General features: G+C 42.0%; 1 protein-coding gene across 1 annotated transcript in view; it reads right to left on the bottom strand.

The window, feature by feature from the left end:
• Positions 1-264: 264 nt before the first annotated feature.
• The window catches only part of LOC126413443 (odorant receptor Or1-like), a 45,950-nt gene continuing 21,514 nt past the window's right edge, over positions 265-24,700 (bottom strand). Inside the window, exons 4-7 of the mRNA XM_050083268.1 lie at positions 22,247-22,346; positions 9,823-9,936; positions 2,223-2,378; positions 265-324 (exon numbers count right to left, since the gene is read on the bottom strand). Coding sequence (XP_049939225.1) covers positions 265-324; positions 2,223-2,378; positions 9,823-9,936; positions 22,247-22,346 — 430 coding nt within the window. The remainder of the gene's footprint in view (positions 325-2,222; positions 2,379-9,822; positions 9,937-22,246; positions 22,347-24,700) is intronic.

Here is a 24,700-nt window from a genome sequence, read left to right as displayed (position 1 = left end):
GAACTGTGTATAAGCCTCTGTCATGTTCCCAAGATAACACGTACCAAAAATCTTAATTGAAAGGAGGGTGTACAATACCTTAAAATAGTCGTTTCGCGAACACTTATACTGACTGGCACTGATATTTTTCATTAGCATGCATAAAATATACAATTTAACTTTTTCTATAGGTTATTCCATAAAAATTCGTGTGCTGCAGTGTATGCTACAGTGAAGCAATTTTTAAAGCTTAAATACTTATGAAATAGATGTATTGCCGAGGTTTTACTCAGTGTTGCGTACTTGGAAAAGCATGTTGAGCAGGACGTATGTTCCGTTGAGTACCTGTCGGAAGAACAAACCTCAGTTAGAATAAGATATATATAGATACATAATAAAAGTCGTGAGAGGTGGCTTTAGGATTACTTGTAAAATCTTCAATTCAATTCATTAATGATTTAAAGTCCTTACTTTTTTATACAATATTATGACCTGCTTCTCGTGTACCAACATTAATTTTCAATCTCCTTCTAATTATTTCAGTGCTAATTTTATCATTTTTACTACCTTGTTAGTGTGTAAGGTTATACGCTCCAAGACTTCTACGAATTATCAGACCACATTCATTATGGTCCTGGGCCATCCCTTCTTTCTTATTTAACTATAGAAGAAATCCCTGTACCAAACACCTTTCTTGATGAAAGATTCTCTCGTTTAACGATATCTGTAATAGATACGTATGTGTAAGTCGAATGTGATTCGAACACAAACTTGCTAGCTTCAAATTTTCAACTATTTAGCTCTCTAATAGTGGCACTTTCTGTATCAGTTGTACAAACAACGCGTGGATGGATTCATGTCTCTCCCACTTGTCACCACTTTTTTAACGAATGGAGTGAATGTCAGAGTGACACTACGTCCATGAGCCCGCTGTCGATTTGCCTTAAAGCCGGCGAACAATCGATCACATACAGAAAGACCAGGGGACTTTTCCTTTGAATCCAACGGCTGTAGGATGTTTCAGTTATTTAATTACATATGTGCATCCTTTGTTTCGTTTCCAGTTCTGTTTATGTGTACCAAATGAGAATATTTCTGTTTAGGGCAAAATATATATATGAGACAGCAATTAAAATTTAACTGTATTTTAAACTAAAAATTAAAATATCATAAGAAATATGTCTTTATATTACGTCTTTGCCCACATATTGTATAACACAAAAATGAAAAGAATGACATAGGAAAGCCTGAATATGGAACATGGGAACATACGGTCACTGAAGAAAATCAGAAGTCACTCTCACATCTGCTGGGTAGCATCCTAGAACATGACGTGGGCAATGAAATGTGCAGTTGCTTGGGAATTTCCTTAAGCATATAAACATAGATTTTATGTAAAATTGTCAGCGGCTTCGTTCAAAGTGATCAAGAGCTGGAAATACGTTGGAGAATCGGATAAACAGTACTAGGGTCATGTAAGTTGAATGAGAACTAATTATCGAATTAAGGAAGAACAGACCTGACTTATTAAGCCACATACTCAGTAATGTTATTTAGCGTAGAAGGAGTCAGAATACACAATAAAATGACTTACAGACAAGTATCAGTACTGCAACAGAGTTGAGGAAGGTGTTTCTGAAACAATACCTCTGTTCTACGAGCAGATATACATAGCAGTGAAGCCAGGTCTAAGAAGCAACCAGAGAGAAATAACTAGAAGCGTTTGATATGTGATGGTGCCTTAGAAGAATGTTAAGATATAAAATGACAGAGAAAGTTCGAATTGAAGAGCTAATGGAATGAATAGGAGAGGTAAGGAAACTCAGGGAAATACTAAACAGAAAAATAATGATGATGACAGGTTTCTCAGGCACCGATTTTAAAAAAATCGAGTGTGTTTATAACTGATGAGGTGACAGCCATCATCTACCTGGAATTTTGCGTCACACTACTCTCTCCGCAGGCCAATTAGCTGTCAGGTCCGTTTGCTCATTTCTGTGGATTCTATCGCCCCCTTATGCCACGTACCTAGCATAGCGATTAACGAGGAGGCAATATAGTATACCATTTCGAGATTCCTTAGCATATATGCCACAAAACTATCCCTATCATAAAATCGACAGTTACGTAGCATTTGTGCTATTTCATACAGGAATAGTTAACTTATCACTGCAGAGATCAACTGAGATAAACAGATTGAGATTAGGATATGTATATTCACGATTCATGGGCTGCTTGCTAACCTGGAGCAACATCTGCTTGGACAGCTGGCACGTCTTTCCGACTGTGATCTCGACCGGCCTTCCCACCATCATCATGAAGATGAGCAGGCTGCGTTTGAAGTGAGAATTGCAGTTGATCCAACCACAGCTGAAGGCCGAATGAGACAGCTTCTCACTCTGCAACATTTTAGGTGTCATTAACGGTGACGAGCACGGCAAAACTATTTATAATCTTTCTCTCGGTGATCTAGCACCTCTGCTTCAAATTCGATAATGATAGTTCTTACATTTACTCAAAGCTTTGCGTACACGTGTTTCCTCTGGGTAACAAATTTAAGGGAATGCCCATGTAAGATTACTTCGACTAACCATCGTTAGTGCAAGTAATCTTACATGGGAATTCCCTTAAATTTGTTACCCACAGGACATTTGTTATGAACACTTATTAAGGTTTTATATTGACGTGATATCAAACTGAATCCACTCTTACACTTTTTAAACTAGACACTGTCCAGTATTGTTTTCTCGTTCAGTATTATTTACTTACGATAAGAGTTCCAACGGACTTTTGCGAGGTCTCGGTGTCTGTGAAGACTGCATCTTGTTATTTGGTAGTGAATAACGTCAGACACCAAATGGTTTTAAACAGAGACATGTAATATATCCCGAAAGATCTGTCTGTGATTAAACTAACAGTTTATTAGGGACATCATAATACGAGAAAGTAAATATTTAATTTGGAACGCCATCATTGAAACACTAATCAAAGTGTAAGCTGCAAACGCAGCCAAAAGGTCACGATGACGTTCTCGGTTATAACTGCATGCACATTTCTGTTCATAAGTTTACGTTGAGCTGAGAGTCATTTGTCGTCTGTAATAAGTCACATAGCTAAATGAAAGTGTTTCGTACTACGGCAAAATGCGATCTGCCAGGAGGAAACTATAAATGACCAGATGCTACTAGTTACACCACTGACGTGATAATAATTGAGAAAATAATAACCGCACGAACGTCCATAGTAAAATTTCAGATTAGAAATCACATCTTAATGGTAATGTTGCCGATACAGCATTGGGAACAGAAGGTAACTGAACCTACAGTGAAATCTGAAACTGTGATCAAAAGTATCCGGACACCTCCAAAAACATTCATTTTTCATATTAGGTGCAATGTGCTGCCAACTACTGCCAGGTACTCCATATCAGCGATCTCAGTACTCATTTTACATCGTGAGAGAACAAAATTTCCACACTCCTAAACATCCCTAGGTCCACTGTTTCCGATGTGATGGTGAAGTGGAAACATGAAAGGACACGTACAGCCGGCCGGTGTTGCCGAGCGGTTCTAGGCGCTTCAGTCTGTAGCCGCGCAACCGCTACGGTCGCAGGTTCGAATCCTGCCTCGGGCATGGATGTGTGTGATGTCCTTAGGTTAGTTAGGTTTACGTAGTTCTACGTTCTAGGGGACTGATGACCTCAGATGTTAAGTCCCATAGTGCTCAGAGCCATTTGAACCATTTGAGACGTACAGCACAAAATCGTGCAGGCCGACCTCGTCTGTTGACTGACACAGACCGTCGACAGTTGATGAGGGTTGCAATGTGCAATAGGTAGACATCTATCCAGACCATCACACAGGAATTCCAAACTGCATCAGGATAGACTGCAAGTACCATGACAGTTAGGCGGTAGGTCAGAAAACTTGCATTTCATGGTCGAGTAGCTGCTCATAAGCCACACATGACGCCGGTAAATGCCAATTGGTGTACGGAGCGTAAACATTGTACGATTGAACAGTGGTAAAACGTTGTGTCGAGTAACGAACCGCGGTACACAATGTGGCGTTCTGATGGCAGGGTGTGGGTATGGGAAATCCCCGGCGAGCGTTATCTACCAGCGTGTGTAGTGCCAGCAGTAAAATTCGGAGACAGTGTTCTTACGGTGCGAGCGTGTTTTTCGTTGTTTTGCGTGGCACTATTACACCGATGTTTTAACCACCTTCCTGTTTGCCACTGTTGAAGAGCAATACGGGGATGGCGATTGCATCTTTCAATACGATCGAGCACTTGTTCATAACGCACGGCCTGTGGCGGAGTGGTTACTCGACAATAACATCCCAGAATCCGATAGAACACCTTTGGGTTCTTTTGGAACGCCGACTTCATGCCAGGCCTCACCGACCAACATCTATACCTCTGCTCAGTGCAGCACTCTGTGAAGAATGGGCCGCCACTCCCTAAGAACCTTCCAGCACCTGACTGAACGTAAGCCTGCAAGAGTGGAAGCTGTCATTAAGGCTGAGGGTGCGCGAACACCATACTGAATTCCAGCCTTACCAATGGAGGCTGACTCGAACTTGTAAGTAATTTTCAGCCAACTGTCCGGATACTTTTAATCACCCCATTTCCAGGGATACGGTGAATAGCGTCTGTTCTGGAATCCAGCGGGTAGTTGTCAGTGTCTGTTGGTGCGGCTGCACCATGCTCTTCTTGATCTCAGCAATCAAGTAGTAAACATGTGACCTTCATAGAAGATCACCATAAAACAATTTTCAGCTTGAATAAAGATGATGGAACAAAAGGAAAGAAATCCACTACACCAGGCATCAGTCTCTAGACATTTTCCTGGTCATCGGTTTATGGACCTTTCATAAAGAAAATTGATTTTTTGAATCACCTATAATATCCCAAGAACTGTATGATGAATAAGTGAAAGATGTCACAGCATGCGCACGCTTCGATCTCGCGTCTGCAAGCCACTGTCTCTATTAAAGATCTTATCACTGATTTTTTTATTTCGATGACTTCTTTAATTTAGGCGCAAAACGTCATCCGAAATTGTGCTGAATGCTATCACAGAAAATTGTTTTGAACAATTATTTCATGATCCCTATCGAAGCGAAAATGTTTGCGAAAGCATACTTGACCTCTTAGCAACTAATAATCCTGGACAAATAGGGAGCATCATGACGAATACAGAGATTAGCGACCAGAATGCAGTTTCTGCTAGGTTGAATACCGTAACACCACAACCATCAAAAACAAACGCAAAGTGCATCTATTTAAAAATGCTGATAAAAATCTCCGATCTGACCACGTAAGCGTAGAAAAGATGTGAAATGATTTCAGTGAGATAGTATCGATGGCAATTGAGAAATATATATCACATAAATTAATAAGTGATGGTACTGATCCCCCATGGTACACAAAACGGGTCAGATCGCTGTTGCAGAAGCAACGAGAAAAGCATGCCAAATTTAAAAGAACACAAAATCTCCAAGATTGGCAAAGATTTGCAGAAGTTCTAAATATTGCGAGTACTTCAATGCGACATGCACTTAATAATTTCCACAACGAAACTATGTCTCGAAATCTGGTAGAAAACACAAAGATTTTCTGGTCACACACAAAGCACACCAGTGGCAAGACACAATCAATACCTTCACTGCGCGATGACAACGGTGAAGCCACCGATGACAGTGCCACTGAAGCAGAGTTGTTAAACACGGTTTTCCGAAATTCCTTCACCAAAGAAGAAGAAGTAAATATTCCTGAATTCCAATCAAGAACAAATAAAAAGGTGAAACATAGAAGCAGATATCCTCGGTGTAGCAATGCCGATTAAATCTCTTAATAAAGGCACGTCCTCCCTTCCAGATGGATACCAGTCAGGCTCCTCTCAGAGTATGCTGATACAATCGCTCAAGTCACACTAATACCCAAGAAGGGAAATAGGAGTAATCCGCTGAACTACAGGCCCAAATAACTAGTCGATTTACGATAGGGTTTTGGAACGTATACTGTATTCGAACATTATGAATTACCTCGTAGAAAACGATTTATTGACACATAGTCAAAACTAATTCAAAAAACATCGTTCTTGTGAAACACAATTAGCTGTTTATACTAATGAAGTATTGAGTTCTATCGACAGGGGATCTCAAATAGATTCCATATTTTTAGATATCCAGAAGGCTTTCGACGGCGTTCCTCACAAGCGTCTTCTAACCAACCTTCGTACCTATGGAATATCGCCTGAGTTGCGCAACTGGATTTGTGATTTCCTGTCAGAATGGTCAGAGTTCGTAGTAGTATACTGAAAGTCATCTAGTAAAACAGAAGTAATATCCAGCGTTCCACAAGGATGTGTTATAGGCCCTCTATTGTTCCTGATCAATATTAACGACATAGGAGACAATCTGAGTAGTCCTATTCGATTGTTTGCAGATGATACTGTCATTTACCACTTTGGAAAGTCATCAGATGACCTAAACAAATTGCAAAATGATTTAGGTAAGATATCTGTGTGGTGCGAAAAGTGGCAATTGACCGTGAATAATGAAAAACGTGAAGTTATTCACATGAGTACCAAAAGAAATCCGCTAAATTTCGATTGCGCGATAAGTCACACAAATTTGAAGGTTGAAAATTCAACTAAATACTTATGGATTACAATTACAAATAACCTAAACTGGCACGATCACATAGGTAACGTTGTGGGTAGAGCAAATCAAAGACTGCGATTCATTGACAGTTCACTTAGAAGGTGCAACAGATCTACTAAAGAAACTGTTTGCACCACACTTGTGCGGCCTGTTCTGGAATATTGGCGGGCGGTGTGGGATCCGCATCAGGTGGGACTGACGGATGACATCGAAAAAGTTCAAAGAAAGGCGGTTCGTTTTATATGATCGCGAATTAGGGGAGATTGTGCCACAGACATGATACGTGAATTGGAGTGGCAATCACTAAGACAAAGATGTTTTTCGTAGCGACGGGATCTTCTCATGAAATTTCAATCACCAGTTTATTCCTCCGATTGCGGAAACATTCTGTTGCCACCCACGTACATAGGGAGAAATGATCATCACGATAAAATAAGAGAAATCAGGGCTCGCCCTGAAAAACTTAAGTGCTCGTTTTTCCGGTGTGCTGTTCGAGAGTGAAACTGTAGACAGCTTCGAGGTAGTTCATTGAACACTCTGCCATGCACTTTATTGTGAATAGCGGAGTAATCACATAGATGTAGATGTTCACAGTCCCAGAAGCCTTTAGGACTAGTCACGCTAAAGATTTCGTCAATTTTTATCCGTTCAGGTTTCTCCAGAGCAAGCCGGCGTTCTGGAGTACTGTGGGCCATAAAACCTCTAATTTTTTTCCTGCATCATTCTAAAGTGCGTACTGCTTGTCTGACGTGAGAGTGACGACACTCGAAAGGCATCTTGTAGGTTCAGCTCTTCTGACACCTGTCACATGTATAACTGATCGGATTATTGTCATAGCCTTGAACATCGACTTTATTTTGTGTTTTCGAGATGAAATGTAACAATATTATGAAAAGGATAGCTGCTATTCACTATACAGCTGAGATGCCGACTCGCAGATAGGCAGAACAAATAAACTGTCACACAATAAGCTTTCAGCCAACAAGAACTTTGTCAAAAGTAGACACGTACACACGCAAACGCAACTCACAAACACGTGACCACAGTCCATAGCAGCTGTAGGCAGACTGTGAACAGCAGTACATGATGGGAGGGGTAAGGAAGAGGCTGGGGTGGGAAGGGGAGTGATAGTGAGGTAAGGGAGGGGGATTGTCAAGTAATGATGCAGGAGCCTACAGGGACGGGGCGGAGAGAAGGCAGCGCAGCTAGGTGCTGTCGGCGGGTTGGACAAGGTGTGGGGCTGTGTGGGGGGGGGGGGGGGGGGCGTTAGCAGAAAAGGAGAGAGGTACAAGACTGGCTGTGTCGATGGAATAGAGGGCTATGTAATGCTGGAATGGGAAAATGGAAAGTGACAGATAGGTAAGGACAATGACTAACGAAGTTAGAAGGCAGGAGGGTTACAGGAACGTAAGGATATACTGCAGGGGGAGTTCCCATCTGCGCAATTCTGGACAGCTTTTTCGAATTTGTGCTGGTGGGAACTCTCCCTTCTCCTTGTCGTTAGTCTTTTGTGATTCTTGCTTGAAATAATTTCATTTATTTGATGAACATTATAGGCGTTGTTGCTCAAGACTTTGTACGACTATGTGTATCGTGGCTCATGGTGCAGGTTGTCGTCTGATATCTTCCTTGCGGGATGTACCGATGTTTGCAATAATGTGCGATTCATGATGGATGATGGCGTGTAAGTAGAGATCGGCGTGGGTACATGTACTGTACACGCTGACAATGTGCGTTTTGAACCATGAACCATGAGCAGGGCAAGCTATTTAGTGATGTAGCTTGAAGGGCGGCATGAAAGTGATTATAATTAACACGGAACCTATTAATCAAGACAAATCACAGATTTGTAGTGATCAACATGTATTATGGGAGCAGATCAAAATCAACCGATGCCTAATTCCATGCTTACGTATCTAAACAGTAGCTTGAATTCACTATTCTTAACGAATTGAATAACTGATTGTCCCACTAATTATAAAATTGCCTGCTATTCAAATTTAATGGTGCTTGGAACAAATATGGTTACGTTTGTGGGTGCGGCTCAAAGAGGTGCACAATTGAGGCAGTCCTGTATATCTTTTGCTACGTTGTGAGATTTAGAGGGCGGGCAGTGACCTGCACCAAGAGACTCATCGTTTGAGGTGTATTATAATATGTGATGTGTGAGTTAAATTTACGTGGTATCCGAAAATTATGCGTATGCGAAAGGTGAGAGAGAATGCGCAGCTTGCAATGCTTCATAAACTGCGAGAAATTGGCGCGTGTGGTCATTCCAACGCTCTGTCTGTATGTGAGAGCTGTAACCGACGTGCGGTGTAAGACCTCACAAAGAGCTAGTCTCGGTGATACGAAACGTCGTGTAAGTTTCGGACTCTTGAACTTTCGACAACTTTGCGCAGTTTGGTAGTCATTCAGATTTGGAATACTCTCGACGTTGTGGAGCTTGATCATATATTTCATTCCACTCCACGGCTGCAGGTCTTACACTTATTTAGCAGACTTTCATTAAGTTCTCTTTTCCTTGCGCTGCATTGGGACATTGTGGCTAAATGCCTACCGCGTGAACTGAACGAAGAATACACGAAAATTCAATTTAGAGTTCCCCTTCATTCAACGAATCTTTTTTTTATATTTATTTCGCAAACTGTCTCCGAGCTGTAACCTAGTATGTAACAAGCATAGTACGTCTTTGTGTAAGACTGCGCGATCCGTCCCGGAGACGTATTATACTAGTCAGATCTAGCCAGACAGGTTCACACATTTTCCAAGTGCTTTGTCAGTCTGGTAGAAGTTTCCTGTCTCAGAGATTTACTCTTAGTTAAGCAACCAACTGAGAAGCTTACAACCGTAGCGTTAACATTACCCATTCCTACAATGCCTATGATGTGCTTCCGGTTTTCTCTGTGACATCGACAAACATAAAATCGTGTTCCAGCTACAATCTTTGAATTACCATGAAATTAAAACACCTTCTACATGACTGCAAACTGAGACACCATAGAAACAATGCAAATAAAAGAAAATAGGAAATGAAATGTGCGATTGCGATGTTCACGTGTGACAGCAGTTAGGTATTATCTTCTACGAAATTATCCATTTTGACAAAACAGTTGTGTCCAATTCCTACCGGATCTCCAACGAGTTCAGCAGCGTCCTCTGTATTAACACTTACCTGGTCAGTTGTGATTTGGCCGAAAATGCAGTACATCCCAGTCTGGAACAGGACGGGAGGTATCGTCAAGAACGCCTTCATCGCCTTCGTCAGATTTCCGTCTCTCTGCAGCAACTGTACATGACAGAATACTCGTATTGAACTGTCTCCTGCCTGTGAGATCAGCTTGGCCAAATTTCTAAAACACTATTTCTAATCTACAGTAGTGAATAGATGTATTTATGCAGTTACATGCATATGCACTCAAAAATGCGCGCACACACACACACACACACACACACACACACACACACAGACAGACACACACAAACCAATGCGCGTGCGCAAACGCATTTCGTCGCACAAAACATCAGAGTAACGAGGGTGTGTGAGAACGTGACATAAAATTACCTCCACGTAGACTGGTATAAGCATGAGTACAACAACTAAGCAAAAGCCCAAAATAATTAACATTCAAGTGATGTGTCTAACATTATATATGGCTTAGCAAATAATAGTGGCGACTCTACCACACGAAGGTATTCTCCCTAAAGGAAATTTAGATAAACTCAGTACAGCACTCAGATTCTCAAATCGTACTGCGAATAGTTCCTGTCATCAAACAGAAGAGGATAGACGATCACTGATACATGAAACACCCTAAAGAAACTCATGGAACTGAAGTCAGAGTTATCCTTGAAGTTCATATACTACAACTGTATCTTATTTAGGGATTTTATTTACTTCATAATTATGAAAACATTCATTCTGGCAAACATAATGAATTGAGGCGCTGAGAAACATATGGGCCTAAAGCACACTTTCTTTGATTTTGAGATTTTAGCTCGTGTGAATGGCCCTGAAATCTGTTGATGTAACTGTAAAGCAGATGTATCTCTAACTATAAGCCCACACCGAAGGGTAAGTTGGGGAGAGTTGCACCATTGAGTGGGACGGACCAGTAGAGTGTGCGCTGCTAGAGAGCAGCTTCCGCTACTTCTAGCCACCGAGTTTGCTATCTGCAGATAGGAGCCGAGGTGGTCCATCTCTGCAAGAGCATGAGGAGAGAATGACCAGGTTACGTGGGAGAGATGGACCATTTGTTTTAATGTAGGAGAGATGGAGCACTATTGAATTTACCTTAAGGCATGTACAATAATATCACAGAAGATGGCCGTGGCTGCGGACTTTGCTTATTTGTTGGAAGCTACGTCTGTGCCAACAAATGGGAAAGCAGAATCTCACACAAAGGCCTACCAACAATTTCAAAGCTCACCAAAAAAATCTAGTGATCCGAAGCACATCAAAAGAGCTGAGATATCCGCACAAGTTAAATTTCTTCACTGACACATCTTCGGACCCCACTTTTGCTAAACATAAAACGTCCTAGAATAGAATTTCAGAACTGATTACTCCTAATTCAACACAGAAAAAAAATTATGAAGAAATATCTGCTGCTTCTTCTGTTGATAAAACCATTGATTCCGAAAGGAAGGTAGTAACTGTATCGAAATGGCTAAACTTTGCTCTAAGTATTGAAACGGTAAATAAAAGAAGGATAATAAAAGAAAGGAGACAGGAAAAGGACACAGAAAGGTCACCAAAGGGAAATACTAGTGAAGAGAAAACAGGTAGAAGAAGTTAAAAAGGAAAAATATTGCATCTTGTTCTTCAGATGCAGACGTTGAATGTGATGAAGACTGAAGTGCTGGCTGTTATAAACTCTATTAGGAAATTATTAAAAATGGCGGTTGGATTCAGTGTGTTTCCTGTAGACGATGGTCACATGTGTGCTGTTCAGCATTTGGTAATAAGTGTAACTACTGTGGTGAGAGAAATATAGCCTAATGCTAGAACAAAACCAACAACTCATTAGAAAAGCCACTATTCATTCAAGATGTATAATGAACTGATAATACTGTCTCGGACTAAAATATTTTATACAACAATTCTATGCTAAGTACAACATATTCCAAATAAAAATATATGATTTTAATTGACTGTTTTCTTCTTCTGTAGCCATTTTTCTATTGTATATTTCTCCCAGTACAATGGGCCATCTCACTTGTACGTGTACAAGTGAGGTGGTGCACCCATGCATATTTTCGTTTGATCATATATCTTGTATTTTAAGTGGCAATGCCTCAATAATATATTGTAGTTAAGTTTGTATGACTCTCTATACGAACATCTTGCCAGAAATGTTGTGTGTGGAATCTTTTCGGACTTAACTGCTAAGGTCATCAGTCCCTATGCTTACACATTATTTAACCTAAATTATCCTAAGGACAAACACCCATGCCCGAGGGAGGACTCGAACCTCCGCCGGGAACAGCGGCACAGTCCATGACTGCAGCGCGTAGACCGCTCAGCTAAACCCGCGCGGCTTGCCAGAAATCAAAAGAGGTTGAAAAATACACAATTTTCATGCTGGAGGAAGAAGTGGTCCAGCTCCCCCGGACTAACGCTATACATGAACATTCATGAAAGGCTGTCTGATTAAGTTTGGCTACATAATTTAGTGTCTACATCATGTGTGGAGTAGTAATGTTTTGTAGTCGGAGGTATATCGGCAGCTTTATCTGAGCTTCAGGCCACACACATCCATGCCCAACGCAGGATTCGAACCTGCGACCGTAGCAGTCCCGCGTTTCCGGACTGCAGCGCCTAGAACCTCTGCCGGCTGTGTGATGTCCTTAGGTTAGTTAGGTTTAAGTAGTTCTAAGTTCTAGGGACTGATGACCTCAGATGTTAAGTCTCCTAGTTCTCAGAGCCATTTTAACCATTTGAACGCTCTTCATTTATGTATGGAAACATTGTGAATAAACTTTAACAACAGTAATCCTAAACAGTAAGCAATATTTCATAACATAAAGTGGGATCATTATTTTTCATAGTAAATATGGAATTTTGAGAACTGCTTAAAAACTAGTCAGAACTATGAGGCTAGTGGTTTGTCCAAAAATTTGATTTTCACAAACATTTATTTTTCTCGAAGCTTTATGGGAGTGCTTTGTACCCTTTTGGTTCTCACTAGCTGAATTACAGAATAACAGCTCCATGAAGATGATTCTACGTGTAACACTCTTCGAACTATCGAATGAAAAATATTAGCGAGGATCACCATGACATAATACTTTTTGAGTACCCTCAATATAGTACTAAAACCCTAAATCACATAATCTCTCATAAATTCTTACATAAAATCATTTAATGAGACCATTTTTAATGCATAGAACTAACTGTCTAAGCAATCACGAGCCTTTTCTTAGGTTTTCTCTGAAATTAATGATAACAATAAGAAGAGAAACCATAAGAGGCATTCAAATGTAAACAAGACGGGTGAAATAAAAGCAAGTAAATTGTCTACTATATAGAATGTCGTCGCCATAACAGTTACAACGTTTATTCCACTATCTGGGAAGTCGGACAATGCCTACATGGAATAATGTTTGCGGTTGTCTACTGAACCATGACTGAACCCAGGCGGGCACCTCTTAGACCCAAGCAAGTCGACGGTCACGAATATCGTTCTTCTGAGCTCCAAAACTACGAAAATCATATGGGGAGAGATCGGAACTGCATGGAGGATCTTTTAGAGCTTTCCAGTGAAACTTCTGCAGCGTAATCGAAAAAGCCTTGGCTACATGTGGTTGGGCACTGTCTTGCGAAAGTCGCAAAGATTGTTTAGACTACGCTGCAGAACTTTCTCTGGAAAGCCCTTCCACATCCTCCGTATAGTGCCTATCTTTCCCATGTGATTTCCATACTTTTAGAAACTATGATAACGTCCTGTTTAAATTTCAATAAAAATTACCGAACGTAACGTAAGATGGACTTTAAGAGAGACATAACACAGCCATACCCCAGTGCTTTCGATTTTGTTCACACCAGCTCCTCTAGTTTGGTCAGTAGGCTTTAACGAACAAGGATTCGGTGTGCTGAACGTACGATGCACTAACGCTGATGTCGAGCACAAGCAGCGATTGGTTAGTAAGGTATGAGACCTAACCTGCACACTACAGATGGGATCTATCATGACAGTACCATTTCTATGCTGACTAGTGAAGTTACTCTAATACATTGACAACCACCGTTAGTCTCATTTAGCGGAAATTATTGGAAAAACGTATGGCAAACTACGACTTATTATTGCTCCCGACTACAAGTTAGTGACACAAATGCAGACAAAAAGTTTGAAAACAATTCAAGAAAGTTGCTGTCGGCTTCAATTCGAAGTCTGTTTTGGTGCTGTCCTTTACGCTTCTCTATCCTGTGCAAGCTTCTTCTTCTCGAATGACTACTGCAACCTGTATCCATTTGAAATCGCTTGCTCTATTCATCTCTTCGTCTTCATCTAAAATGTTTACCTCGAAAATACCTTCAATACCGAACTAATGATTCCACGACGTCTCAGAACGTGTCATATCAACCATTTCCTTCATTTAGTCGACTTATATCTCCAAATTTAGTTTCTCCCCATTTCTGTTCAGTACTTCCTCAATGGTTACCCAATCTACTGCTCTAATCTTTAGCATTCTCCTCTAGTACCTCATTTCAGAAGCTTCTATACTCTTCTTACGTGATCTGCTCATTGTATATATTTTATTTACGATCATGGTTACTCTCTAGACAAATACCTTCACAAAAACTTCCTAGCACTCAAATTTATATTTAGTGGTAACATATTTAAGTTCTTGAGTAAATCTTACCCTGACATTGCCATTCTACTTTTTATGTCCTCTGTACTTCGGCCATCATCAGTTACTTTACTGCCCAAATAGAAAATCTCATCTACTGCCAATGTGTCTCGTCTCCTATTGTAATTCCCTCCTCATAGCCTGATTTTTGACTATATACCATTAATACTATTTTGCTTTTGTTGACGTTCATCTATTATCCTCCTTTCAAGGCAATGTCCATTCTGTTCATCTGCTCTACCAAGTCAGTTGCTGTTTCTGACAGAATTTCATTGTCATCTGTAAAAATCATACTTTTATTTCTTCTACATGAACTTTAATTTACCCTCATAGTTTTTCTTTTGTTTCCTCTTACTGCTTGTTCCACATGCAGATGGAATAACGCCAGGGATAGGCTACAACCCTATCTCAATCCTACTGTTACCTACCATGACCGTCCACTCTCATAACTAGTGCCTCGTTCCCGTACAAGTTGTATGTTTTCCAAGGGTGTATTCTAGCCAACGTTGGACAAAGCTTCCTCTAAGCCTACAAATGCTATAAACTTAAGATTGGCTTTCCTCAAACCATCTTCAAAGACAAATTATAGGCTCAATACTGAGACGTGTGTTCGTACATTTCCTCAGCCTCTACAAGTTTTCTTCTGTAAACAAGTTGTCGGTATTTTGTAAAAATTACTTAATAAACTGACAGTTTGTCAATGTGAACACCTCTTACAAGGGAACCTCCCCATCGCACCCCCCTCAGATTTAGTTATAATTTGGCACAGTGGATAGGCCTTGAAAAACTGAGCGCAGATCAATCGAGGAAACAGGAAGAAGTTGTGTGGAACTATGAAAAAATAAGCAAATTATACAAACTGAGTAGTTCATGGACAACATAGGCAATATCAAGGAGAATGCCAGCCCAGGAGCGCCGTGGTCCCGTGGTTAGCGTGAACGGCTGCGAAATGAGAGGTCCTTGGTTCAAGTATTCCGTCGAGCGAAAATTTTACTCACTTTATTTTTGCAAGGTTATGATCTGTCCGTTCGTTCATTGACGTATCTGTTCACTGTAATAAGTTTAGTGTCTGTGTTTTGCGACCGCACCTCAAAACCGTGCGATTAGTATACGAAAGGACGTGCCTCTCTAATGGGAACCGAAAACATTTGATCTAGGAAAACACGTCTGATATATTCTATACGACACTGATGACGGCATGTGCGTCACATTACAGGAATATGTTGTCGACCCACCTAACTTGCACTCTTGGCGAATGGGTAAAATGATTCTTCTACCTGGCCCGATTTAGGTTTTCTTGTGGATGTGATAATCACTCCCAAAAAAGTGATGAAAACATAAGAGTGTGTCACATAAACTGCAACAAATGAATGCAACAGTTTCACAGTCGCACAGTTTTCTCTGTGCTCTGTCAGAACATATGTCTTTAACGTTTTCAAATTTTCCGTGTGTAGACCGTCAAATCCTGCAAATGTCCAAGCAAATCTGAACATGTCCTGGAATTTTGGAGAGCGAAGTTGATTATGTGTGAGTGCCTGAACTCTGATAATTGTCTGAAAATAAAAATTTAAACTTTTTACTCGAGGGAAGACTTGAACCAAGGACCTCTCGTTCCGCAGCTGCTCACGCTAACCACGGGACCACGGCGCTGTTGAGCTCACAACATCCTTGATGTGACCTATGTTGCCCATGCACTACTCAGTTTGTATATTTTGCTTGTTTTTTCATAGTTCCAGACAACTTCTTCCTGTTTTCTCGATTGATCCGTGTTCAGTTTTTCAAGGCCTATCCACTGTGCCAACATATAACTAAATCTGAGGGGGGTGCGATGGGGAGGTTCCCTTGTTAGTATCCGATTTCCATAGAAATGAAATGGAAGCGCCTAGAAGCCAGAGGGTTCAATTGACATTTCTGTCAGAATGGAGTTAAGTGGCCCTCCGCCACACACCGTCAGGTGGCTTGCGGAGTATGGATGTAGATGTAGATGGATAGTTCTGCTGACTGGAAAGAAGAGAGATCCAAGCTCATGTCTTGACAGGTGCTGCTACCTAGCGTGGTGCCCCTAAATTAACTCAGGACAGTAGCTAGTCATTTGGAGCAATAAGGGGCCAAGTTGTCACTTGGATCCCTCCGCCACCAAAGTGAAGGAGCCAATTGTTTTGTTGTTGTTAGGTAACGAGAAATAGTGTCACATGTTTTTAGTCAAATCGATGTATGTTATTGAAACTTCACAGTTGTTTTTTGAAGTGCATTTTGGTGTTTAAATTAAAACTATGATTTTTCATTGCTTTGAACAAGTTCATCGTTTTTTTAACTGAAAGGGAATTGTTTATAATATCAGAAGTTATAGTTCATTGCAGTGTGAGTGACCAACGTGAAGATTCATCTGAGTATAGATATTTGTTTATTTGCTGACTAAAAAATATGTAAAAAACTTTATGGCTAGTCTAGTTTAAATTTCTTAGACGCTGCTTAATTTAGAGACAGACATGACAGTAATGCCGATCCCAATTTTGTTTCCAAAAATGACGATGAAATTACAAGTGAAAGCGATGAAAGTGGTACCTCGATATTGAGAGGTCAATTCTGTTTTATAGGCCTCTCATATGAAAAATTCATAACGAAAAGGTATTTCACTTTACAACATATTTTGGTTTATTCATAATCCTACTCTAACCTAATGTAACTACTTGCATAATTTATGCCCAGACTCCTTACTCTAAACGTAACTCACTTTTCTATCCTGTTTTCCTTTTCAGCAGGAATACCAGAAGCTGAAGTGGATAGGGGAACTATCGAGGATTTACCGAACAATGCAATACCACCACCGAGGCAACCTGAAAGAAAGCGAGATCGGAGAGTGGGAGTTTGGAAGCGAGAACAATTCAAGAAGTTACTATGGCAAGGCTTATCGTGACCGCGAATCGGAAAATCGTGCAGTTAAGGAGGTCCGTGAGTACAGCCACGACTGTCATTTTAAGTGCAATGAAAATATTCCACAAGGGTATAGGCAAGTCATATTTGAGGCATTTGGAACCTAGCTGATTGGTAACTGCAAACGGCCTACTGAATCCTATCAAAAGGCAAAAAGAATTAGCTGTAAGCAGAAAAGACACATCAGTTACTTACAACCTTAATGGCTACAGAATTTGTACAGTTTGCTTTGAGAACCCTTGATGTATCAAACAAAAGAGTAAGAAATATTATTAAAAAAACCTATCAGGTGTGGCTCTACGAGACAAAAGAGGTAAAAAGGAACCTGCAAACCAATTTCAGCAAAAAGAGTGGCACTTATTGAAGAACACATCAGAAGCTTCTCTAAGTACTCAAATCACTACAGCAGAGCAAACGCTGTCAATAAAATGTTCCTAGACTTAAACCTAACAATTATGTACAAGCTGTACAAAGAGTCATGTGAGGAAAGAGATATCGGGCCTGAAAAAGAAAGCTTGTATCAAAAAATTTTCAACACAAAGTTTAATTTTGGTTTTCATATTCTCAGATACATACCTGTGTCACATGCGACAAGCTCCAAATAAAAATGCCACAGAAGAAGAAAGAAAGTTGGCGATGAAACCAAAAGAATTACACTTGAGAAAGGCTGAATCTATAAGAGAATTAAAAGAAAAAGCACCAAAAACAAGGCAAAATATTCAGCTTCAATCTGTTTTGACTTTCAAAGTATGATGCCAACGCCTGCAGTTAAGAACTCCAAAGCGTATTATATGTGACAACTGCGGATAGATAACTTAAATGTCCATAATCTCAAAGACGGTACCGGTAAAATGTACATGTGGCATGAGGGGGAAACCAACAGGGGGTGTCAGGAAATAATGAGATTCCTTCTAAAATACATTAAGACCCTCCCTAGCTACAGAAAACACATTGAGGCATTGGCCGACAAACCTGGAGGGCAGAACAAGAGCCACTTGACGTCAAAAGTTTGGTTGTACGTAGTAAGAAACACGGGCATTGAGACAGTCACCCAGCATTACATTGTACCTGGCCACTCGTACAACGAGTGTTACCAAGATTTTGGGCATATACAGATAAAAAGAAAAAAACAACTGACACATGCACGTTCCGCGCGACTGATCGAACCTAGTAGCACCAACAAATCGGAAGTTTATTGTAACTAAAATGAGAGATGAAGACTTTGTTGATATTGACGCCCTGAACAATGTTTTCCCCAAAAAGGTAAAAGGCATCAGAAAAATGCAAGTTCTTAAATTTAACAAGAGTGCTCCAGGCATCCTACACTACAAGTATTCAGCAGGATACTTAGAGCCATACAGTAAACTTAGCCTGAAACAAATCGCCACTGGAAAACTACCTGCAAAACTCTAGACTCTACAACCAACGACAACAAAAACTAAACTAAAACCAAAAAACCAAAAGACCTGATTAAGCTGATCCAGTTTGTACAACGCATCGATCATCCCTTTTACACTCCTGGAAATGGAAAAAAGAACACATTGACACCGGTGTGTCAGACCCACCATACTTGCTCCGGACACTGCGAGAGGGCTGTACAAGCAATGATCACACGCACGGCACAGCGGACACACGAGGAACCGCAGTGTTGGTTGTCGAATGGCGCTAGCTGCGCAGCATTTGTGCACCGCCGCCGTCAGTGTCAGCCAGTTTGCCGTGGCATACGGAGCTCCATCGCAGTCTTTAACACTGGTAGCATGCCGCGACAGCGTGAACCTGAACCGTATGTGCAGTTGACGGACTTTGAGCGAGGGCGTATAGTGGGCATGCGGGAGGCCGGGTGGACGTACCGCCGAATTGCTCAACACGTGGGGCGTGAGGTCTCCACAGTACATCGATGTTGTCGCCAGTGGTCGGCGGAAGGTGCACGTGCCCGTCGACCTGGGACCGGACCGCAGCGACGCACGGATGCACGCCAAGACCGTAGGATCCTACGCAGTGCCGTAGGGGACCGCACCGCCACTTCCCAGCAAATTAGGGACACTGTTGCTCCTGGGGTATCGGCGAGGACCATTCGCAACCGTCTCCATGAAGCTGGGCTACGGTCCCGCACACCGTTAGGCCGTCTTCCGCTCACGCCCCAACATCGTGCAGCCCGCCTCCAGTGGTGTCGCGACAGGCGTGAATGGAGGGACGAATGGAGACGTGTCGTCTTCAGCGATGAAAGTCGCTTCTGCCTTGGTGCCAATGATGGTCGTATGCGTGTTTGGCGCCGTGCAGGTGAGCGCCACAATCAGGACTGCATACTACCGAGGCACACAGGGCCAACACCCGGCATCATGGTGTGGGGAGCGATCTCGTACACTGGCCGTACACCACTGGTGATCGTCGAGGTGACACTGAATAGTGCACGGTACATCCAAACCGTCATCGAACCCATCGTTCTACCATTCCTAGACCGGCAAGGGAACTTGCTGTTCCAACAGGACAATGCACGTCCGCATGTATCCCGTGCCACCCAACGTGCTCTAGAAGGTGTAAGTCAACTACCCTGGCCAGCAAGATCTCCGGATCTGTCCCCCATTGAGCATGTTTGGGACTGGGTGAAGCGTCGTCTCACGCGGTCTGCACGTCCAGCACGAACGCTGGTCCAACTGAGGCGCCAGGTGGAAATGGCATGGCAAGCCGTTCCACAGGACTACATCCAGCATCTCTACGATCGTCTCCATGGGAGAATAGCAGCCTGCATTGCTGCGAAAGGTGGATATACACTGTACTAGTGCCGACATTGTGCATGCTCTGTTGCCTGTGTCTACGTGTCTGTGGTTCTGTCAGTGTGATCATGTGATGTATCTGACCCCAGGAATGTGTCAATAAAGTTTCCCCTTCCTGGGACAATGAATTCACGGTGTTCTTATTTCAATTTCCAGGAGTGTATTTGGAGTTATAAAAATGTAGCCACTCGGCCTCAAGCCCGAGCAGCAAGTCGGCATGATAAAGAGGCATTACTAAGTGATGGAGATGAAGAAGATTAAGCTCTGGACAATGTTTAACGAACTGAGGAGGATGAATGAAAATTTGTATTTGTTTCGCCTTTTGGATTGTATGTTTTTGGATTGATTTTTATTTTTTTTAATACTTATTGTTAGGTCTTAAAAATAAAGACATGTGGTTATCTACTTTCAAAATGATTTCATTATTGACCTACATTCAGAATCCTAGAGGTACAAGTGCAGATGTACAAGAGATTCAAGTGCAGCGTGCCAAACATGGTGAACTTTCAGTACATAAAAATATAGTATTAAAATAATGTTTTATGATGTAGTATATCCTTGAGGTACATGGTAATGTAAACAAAAGTACCTAACTCCAAACGTGACCTACTCGAATTTTTTTGGACTTTATAACTTCAACTATCTCGAAATAATGTTTTTTGTACTTGGACCTCTTGGCTTCTAGGCACCACGATTATAACGTTCTTCTTGAGGTATCAGGGTATCTCACTGCCCTCATAAACCTCCTAAAGCCGGTGTAGTACTTCTGTCATTGCTGGCTCCACTAATGATATCGTATCTCTAGGGATATGTCGTCTTTTCCAGCTACCTTGTTTATGTTTAGGTCTTTCAGCGATCTTTTAAATTCTGGGTGTCACTTGTGCCATACGTCTGTGCGCGAGAGTTCCACACTCCTAAACATCCCTAGGTCCACTGGCTCCGATGTGATAGTGAAGTGGAAACTTGAAGGGTAACATACAGCACAAAAGAGTACAGGCCGACCTCGTCTGTTGGCTGACAGAGACCGCCAACAGTTGAAGAGGGTCGTAATGTATGATAGGCAGACATCTATCCAGACAGTCACACAGGAATTCCAAACTGCATCAGGATCCACTGCAAGTATTATGACAGTTAGGCGAGAGGTCAGAAAACTTGCATTTCATGGTCGTGCGGCTACTCATAAGCCACACATCATGCCGGTAAATGCCAATTGGTGTAATGAACGTAATCACTGGGCGATTGAACTGTGGAAAAACGTTGTGTCGAGTAACAAATCACGGTACACAATGTGGCGTTCTGGTGGCAGGGTGTGGCTATGGCAAATCCCTGGTGAACGCCATCTGCGAGCGTGAGTAGTGCCACCAGTAAAATTCGGAGGCAGTGGTGTTACGGAGTGGCCGTGTTCTTCATGGAGGGGGTTTGCACCCCTTGTTGTTTTGCGTGGCACTATCACAGCACAGGCCTATACTGATGTTTTAAGCACCTTCTTGCTTCCCACTGTTGAAGAGCAATACGGGGATGGCCATTGCATCTTTCAACACAATGGGGCCTGTTCGTAATGCATGGCCTGGGTCGGAGTGGTTATACGACGATAACGTTCCTGTAATGGACTGGCCTGCATAGAGTACTGACCTGAATGCTACAGAACACCTCTGGGTAGTTTTGGAACGCCGACTCCGTGTCAGGCCTCACCGACCGACGTCGATACCACTCCTCAGTGCAGCACTCCGGGAAGAATAGGCGGCCATTCCCCAAGAAACCTCCCAGCACCTGATTGAACGTATACCTGCGAGAGTGTGGGCCTACACCATATTTAATTCCAGCATTACCGATGGAGCGAGACACGAGCTTTTACGTCATTTTCAGCCAGGTGTCCGGATGGTTTTGATCACATAGTGTACTTCGTGATTGAGCGATATGTTTGAACTTAGTAATGTATGGTGCCTGCCCAATAACTAATATACGCGTTCATTATGTGGAATACCAAATACGCAAAAACAGTTTATACTTTATTACTAATGAAGTAAAATCACTTACACCAGACGTGACAAACATAATTGAACACAAGTTTGCCATATTGAAAAACAGAAGAATGAAGGTAGAGACGTTCATTGCTGTCTGCAACAAAGAGGCTGACCTGCAACAAAAATTTGACATATGAACTGTGAGAAGACTGAAAACAAGAATGTTACAATAGAGAAACTGACTAATGATTATACTGTAACTGGTGCTCTGTTTGGTGATGAAACTTATGCTTGCAGTTATTTACTACCTGCCGAATATTCTTCTCATCTTCCTAGTTCTGAGGGAAAATATATTGTGCCAGAAAAAATAAGTAAAGCACACATATCACATTTCGGACCGCAGTACAACTTCGTACTGTGACACAACATCGACAGGTATGTAAATGATTAAATATGCAGTTCTCTGTGGTAGGAAGACCGGCCGCGGAAGTGTGTTAGTGTCGTTCGGTTTTAATACTGTTACGTGGCCTGGAACGGCATGTTATTGGCGTGAACTGATTCAGATGCTGAGGGATCACTAAGAAGGGCACTCGTCTGAGACAGTATTATCGACACATGACGGAGTTTGAAACGGTCCCGGTTGTGGGTCCCCATTTGATCGGTTGGTCGAATCATGCAATTGTTTTGTGTGACAGTGGCCCAATTTTGAACTGCATTTCACCGTAGAGGGCAGCCATACTCCTAGTCAGATTTCGGTCGACCACGTCTGACCACCACAAGGAACGATGGCAGCATTGTGCACCAAGCACATCGTAGCACCTTCACATTTGCACCTGCAGTCCAGGGACATTTCGCACCATTTGCACCATTGGCCGGAGACTAGCAGCAGCCGAAGCATGGAATTATAGCTTCCTGTGTAAGCTGCCGTTAACACCACAACTCGAACGCCTGCGTGACCGGGAAGCATACAGGGTTGATAAACGAGTCTGCATTGCGTTCAGGAATGAACTGCAGTTCTCCACCACCCGGGTGATTGTCGTGGGCGAATATGGGGGCGACCTGCTTCGGAGAGGTGTGGATGCGGTACTCATTCGATCGTGACGTGGTCAGACAACCGGATATAGCTTCACGTCAAGGCTTATAGTGATGAGGGAACTCTGATGACACAACGATATGCCACACACTTAATGCGTCCTCCTGTGATACCTCCCACGTGAAAGCATCGTGGTGCCACTTATCAGCACGACAAAATTCGTCCACATATGTCACATGTCTCTGTGAACTGTCTGTTTCATGTTGAAGTATTACTGTGGCCATGAAGATCCCAGATCAGTCGTAACATGAGTGGGAGCCTTTCCGATGTCAGTTTGCCTCGGTGCTACACCCAAGTTATCAAAGACCAGCTTTGGGTCCGATTGCTTCATGAGAGAATAAAACAGCTTTGACACGTTCCCAACCGAATCAGCGTATGCATGCGGAACAGAGGGACTGTAACATTGTACTCATAAGCGGGTTCATACTGACACGTGCTTTATAAATTAGACTTGATTTTTTTAATCACCGAAATAACGTCACATATCATTCCAAACCGTGAAGTTTCATTTTATGTCCTCCTTCCTTACTGGCAACTTCAGTTTTTCTATCACACAGCATATATTCGCTCCACAAGCTTCAGCCACAAGCAACTACAGAGCGCCTGGGGCAAACTGCTGCGAACGAATATCAGCAACTTTCAATTCTATGCATTTCGCCCACTGAACGAAAGAATGTTATCGTCCATACTCCTCTGATCTTTCTTATCTTATTGTAATCATTCCTGCGCGAAATATACTTGAAGGCAGCCTCACATTTCTTCCATTTATTCTCATTTACGTTCGCCAAGCGTTACTATTACATTTTCGTGCGGAATATACTGACATGTTGAGATCCTACTTGCACGCTTCTGATTTCGTTCAATGTCTGCTGCCATGACAACTTCATAAGAACTCCAGCAAAAGAGTAATGTTAAAATGGTAGCTGTTTCCTTCATCGTGAGGTACATCTACATCTACAGGATTGCTTTGCAACTGACAACAGCAGATGGTACATCGAACCACTTTCACACTATTCCTTTACCGTTTCACTATCAAACTGCACGCGGGGAAAATGAGTACTTAAGTATTTCCGCACGAGCTCTGATTTCTCTTATTTCATCGCGACAATGATCTCTCCCCATGTAGGTCAGCGTCAAAAATATTTTTTCACTTTCTTAGAAGGAAGTTTGTGATTAATATTCCGCCGGAAAGAGAAACGCCTTTGTTTTAATGATTGCCACTCCAATTCGCATGTCATACCCGAGACAATTTCTCCCCTATTTCTCGATAATACAAAATGTGCTGCTGTCCTTTGAAATATTTTATGTTCTCCCTCAATCCTACATAGCAAGGATCCCATGCCACATAGTAATACTCCAGTTGAGGACGGAAAGGCGTAGTACAGGTGGTGTCTTTATGGATTTGTTACATCTGCCACTAAGTGTGGTCTTTGT

Source organism: Schistocerca serialis, chromosome 1, assembly GCF_023864345.2.
Source record: "Schistocerca serialis cubense isolate TAMUIC-IGC-003099 chromosome 1, iqSchSeri2.2, whole genome shotgun sequence".
NCBI classification, from domain to species: Eukaryota; Metazoa; Arthropoda; class Insecta; order Orthoptera; family Acrididae; genus Schistocerca; species Schistocerca serialis.
This window is presented reverse-complemented; position numbering and strand designations above follow the sequence as displayed.